This window comes from Girardinichthys multiradiatus, chromosome 14, assembly GCF_021462225.1.
Source record: "Girardinichthys multiradiatus isolate DD_20200921_A chromosome 14, DD_fGirMul_XY1, whole genome shotgun sequence".
NCBI lineage: Eukaryota > Metazoa > Chordata > Actinopteri > Cyprinodontiformes > Goodeidae > Girardinichthys > Girardinichthys multiradiatus.
In genome coordinates, this window is record NC_061807.1 from 36,593,587 (window position 1) to 36,612,624 (window position 19,038).

The 19,038-nt window shown below is 40.5% G+C and overlaps 1 protein-coding gene across 1 annotated transcript in view; it reads left to right on the top strand.

Moving 5' to 3' along the window:
* Positions 1–6,709: 6,709 nt before the first annotated feature.
* Positions 6,710–19,038, top strand: part of LOC124880099 (solute carrier family 12 member 3-like) — a 28,584-nt gene continuing 16,255 nt past the window's right edge. The window contains exons 1-12 of the mRNA XM_047385016.1: positions 6,710–6,845; positions 6,999–7,074; positions 10,434–10,529; positions 13,675–13,814; positions 14,312–14,422; positions 14,558–14,669; positions 16,172–16,302; positions 16,383–16,467; positions 17,991–18,148; positions 18,275–18,382; positions 18,532–18,655; positions 18,774–18,875. Coding sequence (XP_047240972.1) covers positions 6,726–6,845; positions 6,999–7,074; positions 10,434–10,529; positions 13,675–13,814; positions 14,312–14,422; positions 14,558–14,669; positions 16,172–16,302; positions 16,383–16,467; positions 17,991–18,148; positions 18,275–18,382; positions 18,532–18,655; positions 18,774–18,875 — 1,363 coding nt within the window. The 5' untranslated portion in view covers positions 6,710–6,725. The remainder of the gene's footprint in view (positions 6,846–6,998; positions 7,075–10,433; positions 10,530–13,674; positions 13,815–14,311; positions 14,423–14,557; positions 14,670–16,171; positions 16,303–16,382; positions 16,468–17,990; positions 18,149–18,274; positions 18,383–18,531; positions 18,656–18,773; positions 18,876–19,038) is intronic.

A 19,038-nucleotide genomic window follows, 5' to 3' on the forward strand; every position in this document is an offset into this window, starting at 1 on the left:
GCAGGACCTTGGCAACTTGTACTCTTTGAGTTGACCATGAATTCCCTTGTATACCCAAACACTTTACTCAAATGTGAGGCTGTCCAACCACTAAAGTCAAAATTAGGTCATGCAACAGGACAGTGATCTGAAAAAGACCAAGTCAAAGTAAAGATCTATAGCTATTTTAAAGGGTGAGTTCAGATGACGTTATGTGACATTATCATTCTAAGAGTTCACTAACCTATAGCAGATAAACTGATAAACTTATAAGCTGATAAACGTTTTTTTTGTTTTTTTTTTGGCAAATATAAACTCATTTTGAATTTGATGCTTTCCACACAGCGTAAAACAGCTGGGACAGGGTCGTATTTACCACTGGTGTTACATCATCTTTGCTTTTAACAACACTCGATGAGGACGAACATACAGTGCCTTGCGAAAGTATTTGGCCTCCTTGAACTGGTCAACCTCTTGCCACATTTCAGGCTTCAAACATAAAGATATAAAATTCGAATTTTTTGTGAAGAATCAACAACAAGCGGGACACAATCATGAAGTGGAATGAAATTTATTGGATGTGTCAAACTTTTTTAACAAATAAAAAACTGAAAAGTGGGTCGTGCAATATTATTCGGCCCCCTTGCGTTAATACTTTCTAGCGCCACCTTGTGCTGCAATTACAGCTGCAAGTCGCTTGGGGTATGTCTCTATCGGTTTTGCACATCGAGAGACTGAAATTCTTGCCCATTCTTCCTTGCAAAACAACTGGAGCTCAGTGAGGTTGGATGGAGAGCGTTTGTAAACAGCAGTCTTCAGCTCTTTCAACAGATTCTCGATTGGATTCAGGTTTGGACTTTGACTTGGCCATTCCAACACCTGGATACGTTTATTTGTGAACCATTCCATTGTAGATTTGGCTTTATGTTTTGGATCATTGTCTTGTTGGAAGATAAATCTCCCAGTCTCAGGTCTCTTGCAGACTCCAATAGGTTTTCTTCCAGAATGGTCCTGTATTTGGCCCCATCCATCTTCTCATCAATTTTGACCATCTTCCCTGTCCCTGCTGACAAAAAGCAGGCCCAAACCATGATGCTGCCACCACCATGTTTGACAGTGGGGATGGTGTGTTCAGGGTGATGAGCTGTGTTGCTTTTACACCAAACATATCGTTTTGCATTGTGGCCAAACAGTTTGATTTTGGTTTCATCTGACCAGAGCACCTTCTTCCACATGTTTGGTGTGTCTCCCAGGTGGCTTGTAGCAAACTTTAAACGAGACTTTTTATGGATATCTTTGAGAAATGGCTTTCTTCTTGCCACTCTTCCATAAAGGCCAGATTTGTGCAGTGCACAACTGATTGTTGTCCTATGGACAGACTCTCCCACCTCAGCTGTAGATCTCTGCAGTTCATCCAGAGTGATCATGGGCCTCTTGGCTGCATCTCTGATCAGTCTTCTCCTTGTTCGAGATGAGAGTTTAGAGGGACGGCCGGGTCTTGGTAGATTTGCAGTGGTCTGATACTCCTTCCATTTCAATATAATTGCTTGCACAGTGCTCCTTGGAATGTTTAAAGCTTGGGAAATCTTTTTGTATCCAAATCCGGCTTTAAACTTCTCCACAATAGTATCTAGGACCTGCCTGGTGTGTTCCTTGGTCTTCATGATGATCTCTGCGCTTTGAACAGAACCCTGAGACTATCACAGAGCAGGTGCATTTATACGGAGACTTGATTACACACAGGTGGATTCTATTTATCATCATCAGTCATTTGGGACAACATTGGATCATTCAGAGAACCTCACTGAACCTCTGGAGTGAGTTTGCTGCACTGAAAGTAAAGGGGGCAAATAATATTGCACGCCCCACTTTTCAGTTTTTTATTTGTTAAAAAAGTTTGACACATCCAATAAATTTCATTCCACTTAACGATTGTGTCCCACTGGTTGTTGATTCTTCACAAAAAATTAAAATTTTATATCTTTATGTATGAAGCCTGAAATGTGGCAAAATGTTGAAAAGTTCAAGGGGGCCGAATACTTTCACAAGGCTCTGTAATTTGCCAATCATTGTATTCTGTTTTTATTTATGTTTTACACAACCTTCCAACTTTATTGGAACTGGGGTTGTATTGACAGTGTATCATTACATAAGAGACCGTTGTTAAGCCAAACACCATTCATGTTTTTAAGTGCAGTTTACCTTTCCAGTCAGCTCTATCTCCTGCAAGAATGGAGCTTAGAAGATTGTATGTTCCTGGGATTTTCAGGTCTTGTGGTTGCTTGGAAATTATCATTGTGGAATCACAGTCAGGTGATTTGCTGAATCAGCAATTTGGACAGATTCATACAGCGGATGTCTGTTTAACCATTTTTGCTTCCTCCATTCTGAATATTTATTTACTTTTTCAAGAACCTTACTGTGATATGAAATGTTACTGGTACAGGTAAGGGTATTATTCCTGTCACAATACAGTTATGGAAACGTTCTTTCCCTAACAAAATATTTCACATATTTCTAGCAAAACACCAGTTTTCATACACATGTCAACAACATTTTATTTTCTTAAATTTCACAGCAAGTGGATTATAAAAGGTTTATATTTCATTTTGGTTCAGCAAAGATGTACTTGACTTTTTTCTTCAAACAGCGTGGGTGCAATGAATGGCTTCAGCTAGAGCAAAAGGTCTTTGTGTAAGTAAGTTATTCAAGGCTTTAGAGCAAGTTTAATTATAGCAGCGCTATGGAGAACACACTGCAAAAAAAATGCCCACCTGTTAAGGGACACTCAGTGTTGAGTTATTGTAATGTTTTTCATTTATTTTTTAGCTAGTTTGGCATTTTTAACAAAACATCTTTCATAGAGATGATGTGCCACAAATTTGAATATTAGCTGTAATATAAAGCTTAGAAACTGTAGCAGTATGTTTTTGCTTCATTGTATCTACAATCAACCAATGTTCTTGGTCTCTTGTAACACCTGTTTGTGCAAATTGTTTACATGTTAACAAATACAAGCATATGGGGCTATTTTTACTATGGTCAGTGACAAAGCAGAGGAGGCTCTTCCTGTTTCTTATTGATGTAGAAAACACAACATGCCCATGTATTGTCAACATTTCAAAAAAAAAAAGTTGAGGGACAGTTTAACTATTTACATGTACTCCTTTATATATCAGTTTCATAAAGTATGAATTTTCAAAATTAAAAGAAAAAACAATATCTATAGATGAAATGAGAAACAAACTTTTGCTGTATAACTCTGTCCTTGCAGCATTCATAAGCTGTAATGTAGCTCACATTAATTTAACATTGTAGATCACAGCGAAGTTGTTAAAAAAATACAACTATTAAGCATTCTGTTGATTTCACAGTTCATAATAATATGAGCAAATCATATTAATCTTCCAAAACTGCCACGGCTACTCAATACCCGCGTATTGTTTTGTTTACTCCAGCAACTTTGCTGTTACCAAACCAGTGGCACATGCTTCCATTGTTGTGTGTCTAAGACTCACATCTCCAGACACCATCTTCCAGAAAATTAGAAAGCATTTGTGGCTCAAGTACAGGCATTATAAATGATTTGTGTTTGAGTGTGTTGGAGTGTGTGCGTGTGCGTGTGCGTGTGTGTGTGTGTGTGTGTGTGTGCGTGTGCGCGGGTGTCTCTGAGGGGGAGGAAAGTACATGAAGTAAATGGGAGGGGATGTAACCTGCCTCACAGAAGGTATAAATTACAAGGGTTATGTGTTGTATTAGTAAAAGGCACATATTTCATCTCTGGACAGCACCACCTTCATCATTTAAGAAAGCACTTGTGAGTATATGATTTATTTTTTCTTCCAACTTTATATTTCACATTAGACTGACTAAATCTTTTCCAAAGTCAAAAGTTGGAACATAGATTCATACAATCTTTGTTGCTCATTTGGGAGATATTTTAGATCACTGGTTAGATATTATTTTTAACTCATAGAAATTTGTCATGTAAAAGTGTATTTGCTTGTAAAAATATATTATACTATGATTGCCAGTTTTAATGCAATACTGTTCAATAATGTAATGTTTTTAGACAGGGTCACATCAATAAAATGTAATAAAACGTGCCTGTGAGTGGCCAGCAAAAGCCTCTGTGACCCGTCCCCCCCTTGTCTTGTGTCATGATGTATGTTTGGATGGGTTGTACTGGAATTCTAATTTCCCCTCGGGATCAATAAAGTATCTTTGAATTTGAATTGCATTGAATAAAGCACATAAAACTGGAATGTATTGTTAGCTGTTTATTTTGTTGTATGATAAAATATTTATCATACAACATAATAAACAACATTTACATTGTTCCTTTAAGGATTCTCTGATAAGGACAGTGTTGACATTAGTTTTAAATGATTATGTCCACAGTAAATTGAGACTTTCAGACAATAAGATTTAAGGCTTTTTCACTCTTATGTCTTTCATCAATCAAGTATAGGATGCAGGAAAAGAAGAACTAAAAAGTTCCTATATTAATTTAATATATACTAGTCAAATAATTATTATTGTCTCTCTGTGTAACTCCACAGGACCCACAAAGGCGTCCTGATGGGACAGTTTGCATCTAAAAGTAACGCGCGAGGTGTGCACTTTTCCACCTATGAGGAGGGACCTCCCAGGTACTCTTCACATCATTTTCAAGGCAACACTGTACATCGAGGTAATGGCCTTCAAATTCCTCCAACCATCGTCGTCTCCAATGAGGAATCAAGGTTGGTACTTTCATTTAGAGACATTTTTCACCTTTCAAATAGACCGTTTTTGGTGAAGCTGCAGCAGCTATTGACAAGAAGTGCATGGTACACTTTTGCTTTAGAATTGGATTAGGAATATATGTTTATTCATCTTTCTCTCTGTGTTGTTGTGTTTGATTTCCAACAAACCTTTCAGGAAAAAATAAATAAATAAATAAAATTCATTTTCACAGCTGCTTGTAGGCATATGATTCATATGTCTGTCATTAAGTTTCAAAAGAAGGACTACATCTAAATTTACCAATGAGGCAAAAAACTGGGAGTCATTGTAACTTTAATACAAATTCTTACAGCTGCAAAAAAATGTTGAAACACACTGTATAAAAATATGTTATAATTGTTTTTACTAAAATCTCATTATCTTTTCATAATTTTGGCGTTTAGCAAATAGAAAAAAATTGTAATCTAAGTGATCTCCAACAGGAAGCATTTAGTTTCTAACAATGTGAATGTAAAAATCAAGTTTTAAATGTACACTACAGGCAGGATGTTTCCTGTTGAAGACATCCTTTATCAAGTCTTTCTAAATCAAGATCCCATGCTTTCAGTGACAAAACACTAACCAGAAAACCAAGTACCCAGATAATTATTAATACTTATTGGCAATTTATATTTTCTAATTCACTTTGTGCAGTCTGTGCTATTTATGGTTCTGTACTTTTCTCTCCAGTTTAGTTTTTGATATGACATTGTTACATCATACTAATATTTGACAGTACATCAGAGCGTCGTGGTTCGAGGGCAGAGCTGCGCCGGTCTTCCGTCTATAGCACCATGGACCAGGTACCCCACCTGGAGCATTATGCCAATTCTTTGCCACGTCAGTTGATGAAGAGCAGACCTTCTCTTGAAACCCTCCGCAAGACATTTGAGGCAAGTTTCTGTTCTTTTTTTATTTAATGTATTTTTCCACTAAACTGATATAAATAAAAACTTGTTCTTAAAATGAATGATTTTTTTCATAAAAATTTGATATGACTACAAACTCTGTAAAAGCATGTTGTGATCAACTGTATGTATGCTGATAAATGTTTGATAAATGTTTTGTTATTTTTCAGAATTAGGGTATAACGTGAAAAAAAAAAGCTTTTCTAGGCATACTTGGCCACTATCAAGATTAAATTTACTGTGGGGGTATGGTGGCTCAGGTGGTAGGGGTTCGTCTTGTAACGGGTGTGTTGCAGTGGTGAGCTACATTGTGGCCACAGCTGCCCTGGATGAATTAAATGACTGAATGCAGTGTAAAGTCGTCCTCAGGATTTATACTTATAAGCTATACAAGTGCAGGCCATTTTAACATTTACCAGATGTATTATTATTGTTACACTATCACTGTTCATCTGACAATGTATCATAAACAATCAGGTCATTAGGTCAGCCAGGTTGACACATATTTATTGTCATGTCGAAGAAATTCTGTTGTATTAGCATTTCAATGTAAAGATGCTGTGTCTCTATGAAACATGTACACCACTGCTGACATTAAGCTACCCAAACATCGGAACAAGAATCTACTGATTACATTACTTAATCTCAATTTACATCATGCGTACGCTCAGAGAGACCTATTTAATCACTTGGGGCACTCTTAGACTATGAATAAATAGTAACATTTTCACTCCAATGATTGGGTGATCATCGAGTATGGAAAATGGAGACAAACAAGACAGTAATATAACAGCAAAAGTAGCTTCATCTCTCATCGGTGCTACTATGCTTTGTCCCAATACACACACACTGCATGTATGGGGTTGTGGGTGGGCTAGTAGGTGACATCATAAATGAGACATATGTCATATATGTTTCATATATTTAGCAATCCACAATTTTCCTTTTAAACAAACACATTGGCATTGAAACATACTGTTTTATTAAACAAATTCTTTGTTTCATCACTGAATTTCAAATGTTTTAATTTCACTGGCCCCAACTGTTGCATTGAAGGTTGAGAAGAATGAAATGGATAGAGCATCCACCTCTGACTCAGGCAGCCTGCCAGCACCAGATATGGGAAATGAAGAGTCTCAAGGTCCTCAGGAGAAACCTCCAGTTAGATTTGGCTGGATAATCGGGGTCATGGTAAGATTTTGTATCTTTACTGTATGTGGGTGAAACATCAAACATCATGCAACAGTCATACAGATATAATTTAGTTGGTAACCAAATTAGTAGCACTCTCACCTTGTCAGTATCAAACATCACACAGCTGCTTCCATTAATCTTTGGTTTCAGGTTCGTTGCATGCTGAATATTTGGGGGGTCATCTTGTTCCTCCGACTGTCATGGATCACCTCTCAGGCAGGCATTGGTGAGTCTGCCCTTCCAGCATTTTTTTATACAATCAGTTTTCTTGACCTCTATTTACTTGACATTCCAGCACATCCTGCACTGCATTTCTTCCCTCCTATCTCAGGAATATGTTCATTGGAAAAATCATTGATTTTTCCATTTTAAACATTGAAAAGTTGCGTCTCGTTGTCTTCCGCTTTATCTGGGACCGGGTTGCAGGGCCAGCAGACTCAGCAGAGACACCCAGACATCCCTCTCTCCAGACACCTCTTCCAGCTCCTCCGGGGAGAGCCCAAGGCATTCTCAGGCCAGCCAAGAGACATAGTCCCTTCAGATTGTGTTCTGGGCCGTCCCCTGCCCCCCCCCCGGTGGGACGTGCCTGGAACACCTCCCGAGGAAGTTGTCCAGGAGGCATCCAATGTAGATGCCCAAGCCACCTCAATTGGCTCCTCTTGATGTGGAGGAGCAGCGGCTCTACCCCGTGCCCCTCCCGAATCGCCGAGCTCCTCACCCTATCTCTAAGGGAGTGTCCAGCCACCCTACAGAGGAAGCTCATTTCAGCCGCTTGTATCCGGGATCTCGTTCTTTTGGTCATGACCCAAAGTTCATGGCCATAGGTGAGGTTAGGAACGTAGACATACCGGTAAATCGAGAGCTTCGCTTTTAGGCTCAGCTCTCTCTTCTCCACAACAGACCGGAACAGTGCCCCCATTACTGTGGCAGCTGCACCAATCCGTCTGTCGATCTCCCGCTCCATTCTTCCCTCAATTGTGAACAAGACCCCGAGATACTTGAACTCCTCCACTTGAGTCAGGAACTCCCCTCTAACCTGAAGAGGACAAGCCACGCTTTTCCAGTGGAGAACCATGGCCTCGGACTTGGAGGAGCTAATTTTCACTACAGTCACTTCACACTCGGCTGCGAACCACCCCAAGCGCATGCTGTAGGTCTTGACTAGAGGGGGCCAGCAGGACCACGTCATCTGCAAAAAAAAGAGACAAATTTCACTGATCTCCAAACCAGACCCCCTCCGGCCCTTGGCTGCGCCTAGAAATCCTGTCCATAAAAGTTGTGAACAGGACCGGTGACAAAGGACAGCCCTGCCGGAGTCCAACAAGAACCGGCAACAGGTCCGACTTAACACCTGCTCCACTTGTACAGAGAACGGATGGTCCCTAATAAGGGCTCCCGATTCCATACTCCTGGAGCACTCCCCACAGGGCACCACAAGGGACACAGTCGAATGTCTTCTCCATGTCCACAAAACACATGTGGACCGGTTGGGCAAACTCCCATGAACCCTCAAGTACCCTGTAGAGGGTATATAACTGGTCCAGTGTCCCACGGCTGGACGAAAACCACACTCCTCCTCCTGAAGCCAAAGTTCGACTATCGGCCGGACTCTCCTGTCCAATACCCTTGCATAAGCCTCACCAGTGAGGCTGAGGAGTTTGATCCCCCTGTAGTTGGAACACACCCTCCAGTCAACCTTCTTATGAAGGGGGACCACCACCCCAGTCTTTCAGTCCAGAGGCACTGTCCCTGACCGCCACGCAATGTTGAAGAGGCGTGTCAACCATGACAGCCATACAATATCCAGAGACTTGAGGTACTCAGGGCGGATCTCATCCACCCCCGAAGCCCTGCAACCTCGGTGACTTCACGCTGGGTGATGAAAGAGTCTAACCCCGAGTCCCCAGCCTCTGTCTCCACCAGGGAATGCGTGATGGCAGGTTTGAGGAGATCCACGAACCACTCCTTCCACCGCCTGATAATGTCCCCAGTCAAGGTCAGCAGCCTCCCACCCCACTGTAAACAGTGTTGGCAAAGCACTGCTTCCCCCCCGAGGCGCTGAATGGTTTGCCAGAATCGCTTCAATCGGTAGTCCTTCTCCATGGCCTCACCGAACTCTTCCCAGGCTTGGGTTTTTCCCTTTGCCACAGCCCGGGCCACGGCACGCTTTGCCTCACGGCACCCGTCAGCTGACTCAGGAGTCCCACAAGCCTACCACATCTGAGAGGACTCCTTCTTCAGCTTGACAGTGTCCCTTACTTATGGTGTCCACCACTGGGTTTGGGGATTGCCACCACGACAGGCACCGCAGACCTTACAGCCGCAGCTACGGTCAGCAGCATTGACAATAGATGCAGAGAATATCCTTCCTAGGGTGTCCTGGTGCCAAGTGCACTGATTGAAACCCTTATGCTTGAACATGGTGTTCATTATGGACAATCCGTGACTAGCACAGAAGTCCAATAATGAAACACCACTCGGATTCAGATCGGGGAGGCCATGCCTCCTAATCACGCCTCTCCAGGTGTCACTGTCGTTTCCCACATGGGCGTTATAGTCTTCCTGCAGAAAAAATGGAGTCCCCGGGAGGGGCAATATCCAGCACTCCCGACAGGGACGCCAAGAAGGCTAGGCACTCAGTGCCCGAAACGACAGTCAGAGACCTGTCCCCAACCCGAAGGCGCAGCGATGCGACCCTCTCATCTACTGGGGTAAAACCCAACATGAGATGGCTGAGCTGGGGGGCAACAAGCAAACCCACCCCAGCCCGCCGCCTCTCCCCATGAGCCACTCCAGAGTAGAAGAGAGTCCAGCCCCTCTCGAGAAGATGGGTTCCAGAGCCCACACTGTGCTTGGAAGTGAGCACGACCATTTCTAGTCAATATCTCTCGACTTCCCGCACAAGCTCAGGCTCCTTGCCCACCAGTGAGGTGACATTACATGTCCCTAGAGCCAGCCTAAGCATCCGGGGATCGGGCCGCCGAGGTCTCCACCTTTGTACGCCGCCCGATCCTCTTTCCACCAGTCCCTCAGGGTTACCCCTGCCGGAGGTGGGCCCACTGGGGGAAGGCCTCTTTTCTCTCCTTCGGGCTTGGCCTGGTCTGGACACGCGAGGAGCAACCTAGCCACCAGGCGCTCTCTGACGGGTCCCGACGACAGGTCTGGCTCCAGTGTGGGACCCCGGCTCCACCATACCGGGCGGCGTAACGTGCCTCATTTGCGTAGTCCTCATGAGGGTGTCTTGAAACGTTGAAAGGGTGAGAATAAAATCCAGGACTGAAGATCCCCTATACACCATGTTAAAATGGTGTTGTGTAAAAACACATCTTTCAATTAAACAATTGTTAAGGCTAACAAAAAACAATTGTTTGAGTCAAGGAATTTTAGAAAACCACAAACGAGTCCTTTATGAAATATTTTGGAGAGTAGATTTGAAGCTTGGAATGGAAAGGAAAACAAAGGATGAAAAATAATAAAAAATGAATAATTGATTTGCCAAGCAAAAATTTTGTTGACTTGTTCAAGCAGAAACTAAAATGCACAAAATAGTTGTGTTTATGGCTATCTTTATTTCTCTCATGACAGTGTTGACTTGTGTAATAATCCTCATGTCAGTGGTGTTGACCTCAGTGACTTCGCTGTCAATCTCTGCTATTTCCACCAATGGGAGGGTTGTCTCAGGTGAGTCCATGTGTGATTTCAGAAACGTAAATGATGCCTGCTATTGTAATTATGTAGCTCAGAGGGCCATCATCAAAAATGGGTACATCACCTGGGCATTACGACATTTAAATTTGTTTACTGTCTAACTAGCAGAGCAATATGTAAGTAATAATAGCATTGGTAAATTTAAATTGTCCTTAAATAGAGAGATAAAACTCTGTGTCGTGTTTACAAAGAGATTCAAACTCTGAAAACATTGAGAAGAGGCCAGGGGCCTGTATCCTGGTTTAACATTTTGTTCAGAGAAGTACACAAAGAAATCAAACATCGGTTACCATGGGGACCTATTCTGATAGGCTAGTCTGGTCAGGGGAAAGCTAACAGTCAGGTCTAAACTAATGTTGGAGTTTACATTCTCAGTCAGGAGTAACCCTGTTTTGAACTAACTCTTTGCATTCATCCCAAGTTCCAGTCTGGTGTACAGTTATACATTATCAAGCATCAAAGGATTATAATTAGGTCCACAAACCGAAATCCATCATTCTGTGATTTAACTGTGGTCATCATTTAAATTGGGATGTGGACTGGTATCTTCACATTCAAAATTAATGTTGTTAATTAAAGACAGCTAGTCTGTTGATGTTAAACACACAAAGTTATGACCTGCAATGATACAGTAGTTGAGATGTGATAAACTTGATCTATAAAACCCTACAACACACATTTATTTTTCCTGAGTTGTTTTAAGATGACAATATGAATGAATAGGCATACGTGCTAAGAAGTGTTTCTGACATTAACGAATAGTTTCTGTCTAAATATATAACACCACACAGAACTGAGCCATACCTACACCTCACCACATTAAACCCAATCACGCCTCCACCCTCCTTCGATTCACCACACTGAAGCCAGCTATACCATCAACTGGCCACACTGAACCAACTCTTGTGATTATTTTTATGAATATCATTTAATATTAAAATTTTCTTAAATGATAATTCGGTCTGTTAAGTGTTGTCCAGTGAATACCAGCTCTTATTAGGACAACAATGAAAGGGATGAGCCAAACTCTGACATTACTGAAAAGGAAAACTCTGCACACACAGGGAATAAATTCACACAATTTCTTAAAATACAGTAATTTATTAACAAAAATAAATCAACTCAAAGTCAAACATATTTCAATCAACAAATGATTTACTATACATAGAACAATCCAACTGAACAATCCTAGCAGAATGAAAAAATAAGGAAGACCAACTACAATGTGAACAAGTGAATCAAAGATGGTTAAAACCATGACGAATTAAGTGATGCAACATTACCATTCAATATCATTTATGTTTGAGAATCAAAGATTATCTTGAAGAATCTGAAAATAATCTTGGAAATAACAATAATTGGAATACCTTCAAACCACCATTCACATTGCAAGATCAGATAAAACATTATTAAAAATAAAATAAAAAATAAAGAAAACATAGTTAAAAGTATAATTTTCTGAATAAAACCAACAATTCCAGGTGACTAATTCTCAATTATGTTTCATTAGCTGCCTTTTTTTAGTACAATAATATTTGGTGAAATATTAATAAGGAAGTATTCAAATAATATTAATATTATTTTCCTAGATTGGAAACTAACAACCTTTTTGGATAAATGATTCTTATCTTGGTGATGACAAAGCCTACGGGTTCATGAGATGACATTCATAAGTCATGTGATTCCTTCGCCGTTAGCGGTTGAAGCTAAGAAAAGAAAGCCTATAGCTCTTTAAAGTTAAATCAATAAAAGGATCAAAATGTTCATGTCATGTTATGGCCAATCTGTGTTTAAAACCCACCCTTTAAAAAAACATGTCTCAACTTCAAAAACACAACACAGAGCATCTCATCATCTCATCTGCTAGCTGGGCTTTCTCAACACAAACAAACAAAAAAAAAACTTAATTAAACAAACATCATATAGATTATTTCATTTTAAACTAATGTTCTCTGCCCAAACAGTACCTCTTACATCAATCGTGCTGAGGAAAAGGTTTCTGGGCAACTAGTTGAGGGAAGCGAAGCTGTCCTTTCATCCATGTGTGGACTGAAACGTACAACAACGGTACATTCGGCTCCTTCAGTGGCCGAGGTGTGGCAGGGTAGCTCTCGCTACCTGGATGTGGAAGGAAGGCTTGTGATGCGATCCCAATGCCTTCTTTTTCAGGCTGTGGGGGGAAATCCGCTTGGGTTAGGGCTGCTTTTGGAGGCCTCAGAAGAAAAGTCAAGCCACACTTGTGTTCTTATACCCTTCTTATGAATGAATGCTGGGTACTTGAACAGCAAATCATTACTTAACTTTATTGCATATGATTGGCATGATCCTAATCTATTCTGGATCCAAGGATTCTTTGAAGTAGAAGCCTTACTCACCAGTGAGCTTCAAGGCTTTTAGCTGTCGCGTGCTCTGGTCCCTCCATTAGCTGCTTTCCGCAGCCGGATAGAGACCGAGCAGAGGGGGAAAGGTATCTTTGAGTCAAAGATTCCAGCTCTGACTCTTCCTTTTCCTCGGCTAAGCTGGTAGTAGCTTAATGCAATTTATTTTGAAAGTTCCAGAAAAGTTCATACTGGCCTTTAATGTTGTGACATGTTCACTTCATGTTCATCCATGGCTGGGGTCCCAACACAACCCGCCTCCAAGTCATCACACTAAACCAGTCACGCCTCCACCCACCCAAAGATCTTGGGTTCCAGGGATCCAGACAACAGAAAAGAAAGAGTCTAAAGACACAACGAGACCTTATGAATCACATTCATGTTTCAGTATAACATTGTCATAGTTTTGATCTAAATTTAAATTAGAATATGTGGTGAGACCTGATAAAATACTGCCCACGGACACTGGCCAATAGACTACTTATTTTACATTTCCCTGAAACACCTGCAGCTGTTATTGCAGCAAAACATTATTCTCAAGGGCTGCTAAATACAAACACACACAAGCCTTTTTGGATATTATCATTAGAAAAAAATAAAAAAGCATATATCATTTTCTTTCCACTTCACAGTTCTGTAAAGCACTGCATATCTTCTAGATGTAATCTGTACTTTGGTATTTTGGTATTTTTTTAGCTATTCATTAAAGTAGTCTTGTTTCCATGGAAAACATTTTCCAGGAGGCGCATATTTCATGATCTCCCGTACCTTGGGTCCTGAAATTGGAGGACCTATTGGGATGGTTTTCTCCTTTGCAAATGCTCTGGCCTGTGCACTCAACACTGTCGGTTTTGCAGAGGTGGTCCGTGATATGATGCAGGTATGTACCTCTATTTTAACTTGTGTCAATTTTGTTTTATTCTGAAAAAAAACAAACAAACATATTTATAAGTTTAGCAACTGGTCACTATGTTTTAGGGTCATTTTAGTGTTTGGCAAAATAATGTGTTGCTCTGAATGCATTGGAGCTTCTAAATAAAGCCATGCATTTTCACAGATAAATGATAGCAATGAATACCAATAACTCAAGCAATTTGTTATATTACAATTAAGAATTTCTAGGCATGCATATTGCGCAACATCTCTCTTACTAAACAAGTTGGGAACTGACAAGAGACAAAAAAAAAACTGCACACATAAACCTGTAAATACTGTAAAAGTTTTCATACTGTCATTTGGGAAGATGAATTAAGAACACATAAAGGTTAAATATTTGAATAAGCCGATATTTTAAGTATTTCCATAACTTTTTCTATCTTATTACCCACCACAAATAAATTAAGTTGTGTGTATTTTGAGAATTGTCACTTAATTTAGGAATTTGGTGCCGTCATGGTGGATTCAACCAATGATGTCCGAATCGTCGGAGTGATCACAGTCACGGTTCTTCTCCTTATTTCCCTGGCTGGAATGGAGTGGGAGTCCAAGGTGAAGTCCACGGGAAACTTTGTACTATATAACAAAAACAGAAAACAGCAGCATTTTGTTTAATTCATATAGTCATATGTTTAGCTCAATTATTTAATCTTTTTTTTCCTATCTGTTAATTTGTTTTGGTTTCAGACCCAGATTTTGTTCTTCTTGGTTCTTCTGGTATCCTTTGCAAACTACTTTGTGGGCACAGTAATCCCTCCAAGCATTGAGAAACAGGCTTTTGGCATCTTTGGATACCGAGGTAAAGTAGATCTTTTCCATGAAACATTGCATTTCCTAAAATTGAATAGAAAATGTGAATTATCTACAGCATACACTTTATTTCAAATGAGACAATATGCAATAATCTCAAAATATCAAAGTGGAGAGAGCTGAAAATGTATTTGTTACAAATGCAACATATAAATCTCACCTCTTCTGTGAGGATGAATGGGCCAAAATTTCAGCAAAGCTTATGGAATTCAATTCATTCATTCATTTTCTACTGCTTATTCCATAGTGGGTTGCAGGGAAGCTGGTGCCTATCTCCAGCAGTCTATGGGCGAGAGGCAGGGTACACCCTGGACAAGTCACCAGTCCATCACAGGGCAACACACAAGCAACCATGCACACACTCATTCATACACCTAAGGGCAATTTAGAGTGACCAATTAACCTAACAGGCATGTCTTTGGACTGTGGGAAGAAGCCAGAGTACCTGGTAAGAACCCACACATGCACTAGGAGAACATGCAAACTCCATGCAGAAAGACCCCTGGACAGGAATTGAACCCAGGACCTTCTTGCTGTAAGGCAACAGTGCTACCAACTGCTCCACCGTGCAGCCCTTCATTCAATTCAATTCAGTTTATTTATATAGCGCCCATTCGCAACATATGTAATTTCAAGGTACTTTACAGGGTCAATTTAATCGGATCAAACATATTTCAAGTTGGGTACATACATTGAGCAGAGACACAAAAAGACCACAGAAGCACTAATCCAGTAGTACATGTATGGGGAAAATAGTGAAACATTAATAGGTATAGCTCCTTTCAAGGCCTTATCTAGGAGAGAAAGACACCTAAGCAGATGAACTCTGAGCCAGTTTTCAAGTCTAGAGTATATAAGCAAGCCCATACAGTTAGTCACAGTCAAATCTCAGTCAGTAGCTATGTCTAGGAGAGACAGGGTTAAACACTGAAAGGAAGGGCCAAGTGTAAAATTGGAGAGTAGTATCAGAATGTAGCAGAGAGAGTGAAGTGGTCATTATATCCTCCAGCAGTCTAAACCTATAGCAGCATAACTACAGAGATAGCTCAGAATAACCTAAGACACTAACTATAAGCTTTATCACAAAGGAAAGTTTTAGGCCTGGCTTTAAAAGTAGTTCTTTTGGAAGAAAACCAAAAATATTTAACCCAAGTCACATAGTTTAACAGGCAGTTCTACCAAATATTCAAAGATTTATGAAGATTTCCAACTTAAAAAAAAGATAAAATAAAATAATATGCTGAGGTATGCGGGAGAGTAAAAACCATTGTGAGAGCAGCTTTCAAATTAGCAAATGTTTGGTGTACCGATTCAACATATTTCATGAAAATTCTGCTTTGAAATCAGGACACAAATTCTCTTGAAATAGAGAGATGGATTTGATGCATTTACAATGTACAAATTTAGAACAATCTACCCAACTGAGTGCTTAAGAAACCCATTGCCTGAGTCTTTGATGGTACATGATCTCTGTTTTAATCCTCTCTACAGGCGATATTTTTGTTGAGAACCTCAAACCAAACTGGCGAGGTCCTCAAGGCAGTTTTTTCCAGATGTTTGCCATTTTCTTTCCTGCTGCCATTGGCATCTTGTCTGGAGCCAACATCTCTGGAGATCTAAAGGTGTTACACTTAATGAGAAAGACAGAAAGAAAAACCAAAGTGAATAGGGGCAAGGTGAGAACTGAGTTTTCTTTTTACAGGACCCTGCAACAGCTATCCCAAAGGGTACCCTGATGGCAATTTTCTGGACAACAATTAGTTACCTGGGGATAGCAGTAACTGTTGGTAGGTTACTTTTATTACATATCTACCTTTGTCTTATCTTACCATTGATTTGACCTGTGAAATATTTGAGGTAACCAGCATTAATGGTTGCCAGTGGTAGCTGTCAGTCATTAATAATGTGTGAGAAATGATTTAAGAAGATAAATATGCAACACATAATATGGGATTTACAAGGGTTGGACAATGAAACTGAAACACCTGGCTAAATTGGACCAGCCGGGTAGCCAGTCTTCATTGATTGCCCATTGCACCAGTAAGAGCAGAGTGTGAAGGTTCAATTAGCAGGGTAAGAGCACAGTTTTGCTCAAAATATTGAAATGCACACAACATTATGGGTGACATACCAGAGTTCAAAAGAGGACAAATTGTTGGTGCACGTCTTGCTGGCGCATCTGTGACCAAGACAGCAAGTCTTTGTGATATATCAAGAGCCACGGTATCCAGGGTAATGTCAGCATACCACCAAGAAGGACGAAACACATCCAACAGGATTAAGTCTGGACGCAAGAGGAAGCTGTCTGAAAGGGATGTTCAGGTGCTAACCCGGATTGTATCCAAAAAACATAAAACCACTGCTGCCCAAATCACGGCAGAATTAAATGTGCACCTCAACTCTCCTGTTTCCACCAGAACTGTCCGTCGGGAGCTCCACAGGGTCAATATACACGGCCAGGTTGCTATAGCCAATCCTTTGGTCACTCATGCCAATGCCAAACGTCGGTTTCAATGGTGCAAGGAGCACAAATCTTGGGCTGTGGACAATGTGAAACATGTATTGTTCTCTGATGAGTCCACCTTTACTGTTTTCCCCACAGCCGGGAGAGTTACGGCGTGGAGAAGCCCCAAAGAAGCGTACCACCCAGACTGTTGCATGCCCAGAGTAAAGCATGGGTGTGGTTTAGTGATGGTTTGGGCTGCCATATCATGGCATTCCCTTGGCCCAATATTTGTGCTAGATGGGCGCGTCACTGCCAAGAACTACCGAACCATTCTTGAGGACCATGTGCATCCAATGGTTCAAACGTTATATCCTGAAGGCGGTGCCGTGTATCAGGATGACAGTGCACCAATACACACAGCAAGACTGGTGAAAGATTGGTTTGATGAACATGAAAGTGAAGTTGAACATCTCCCATGGCCTGCACAGTCACCAGATCTAAATATTATTGAGCCACTTTGGGGTGTTTTGGAGGAGCGAGTCAGGAAACGTTTTCCTCCCCCAGTATCATGTAGTGACCTGGCCACTATCCTGCAAGAAGAATGGCTTAAAATCCCTCTGACCACTGTGCAGGACTTGTATATGTCATTCCCAAGATGAATTGACACTGTATTGGCCGCAAAAGGAGGCCCTAGACCATACTAATAAATTATTGTGGTCATTAAACCAGGTGTTTCAGTTTCATTGTCCAACCCCTGTAGTTTCCATTGATAGTATGTAGTAGGTAAGCTGTAAATATCAATCTGTAGAAAATTGCATGAATAAATAAAAGAAGGCCAAACCTAGGAATTATAATTTTCTCCAGGTGGATGTGTAGTGAGAGATGCCTCTGGGAATCAAAGTCACATCCTGACCGGAAACCGCACGGATGGCTGTGTGGGACTGGCATGTAATATGGGTTGGAACTTCACAGACTGTATCCAGTCCCAGTCCTGTGAATTTGGGCTCGCCAACAGTATAAAGGTATTGGTCAAACTTATTCTGTTAGATAACATAGACGGTTTTACATAAATGTCGTTTGCAGTCTTTAATCATAACTGCTCAAAATTATCACCTGTTTGTCTCGAATGTTACAAATATTCCAACCAGGTACTTGGGCAAGTCTCTGGTTTCTACTACCTCATCACTGCTGGAGTCTTTGCAGCCAGTTTGTCTTCTGCCTTGGGTTTTCTTGTCTCTGCACCAAAAGTCTTTCAGGTGAGACAACATCATACTAAAGATATTCAGTTTTGTAACACTAAATTGTCAAAATAAATATTATTTTTGATGCAGGACTTTATCAAAGGAGTTGCAGTTTTCCCCCCTGTTGTACATGTATAATTAACTGAACCTTTTCTTTTTTTCAGTGTCTATGCAAGGACAAAATATACCCGTACATCATATTCTTTGCGAAAGGTTATGGAAAAAACGACGAGCCACTTCGAGCTTATATTCTCTGCTACATTATTGCTATAGCCTTCATTCTTATTGGTGTGTGTGTGACACTATATCTTTGCAAATGATTATTCATATTGCTGTTAGTTTACTGCACTTTCACACAGGTTAAAAGTATAAGTTGGCTCTTTTTGTCTCCTATGTGCCAATACAGCTGAGCTGAATACCATTGCAGCTCTCATCTCAAATTTCTTCCTATGTTCCTACTGCCTTATAAACTTCAGTTGTTTTCATGCATCCATCACCAATTCCCCTGGTGAGTTATTTACCATTGTTATATATTAAAAATATAAACTCATATTTGATTGTTAAATAATGTAATCATTATTGCAGCTAACAGTAACAGTTTGGATTAAATGATACGTTACTCATAACAAAAAGATTGTAGATGCATGAAATAAAATCTCAGATTACAGCAA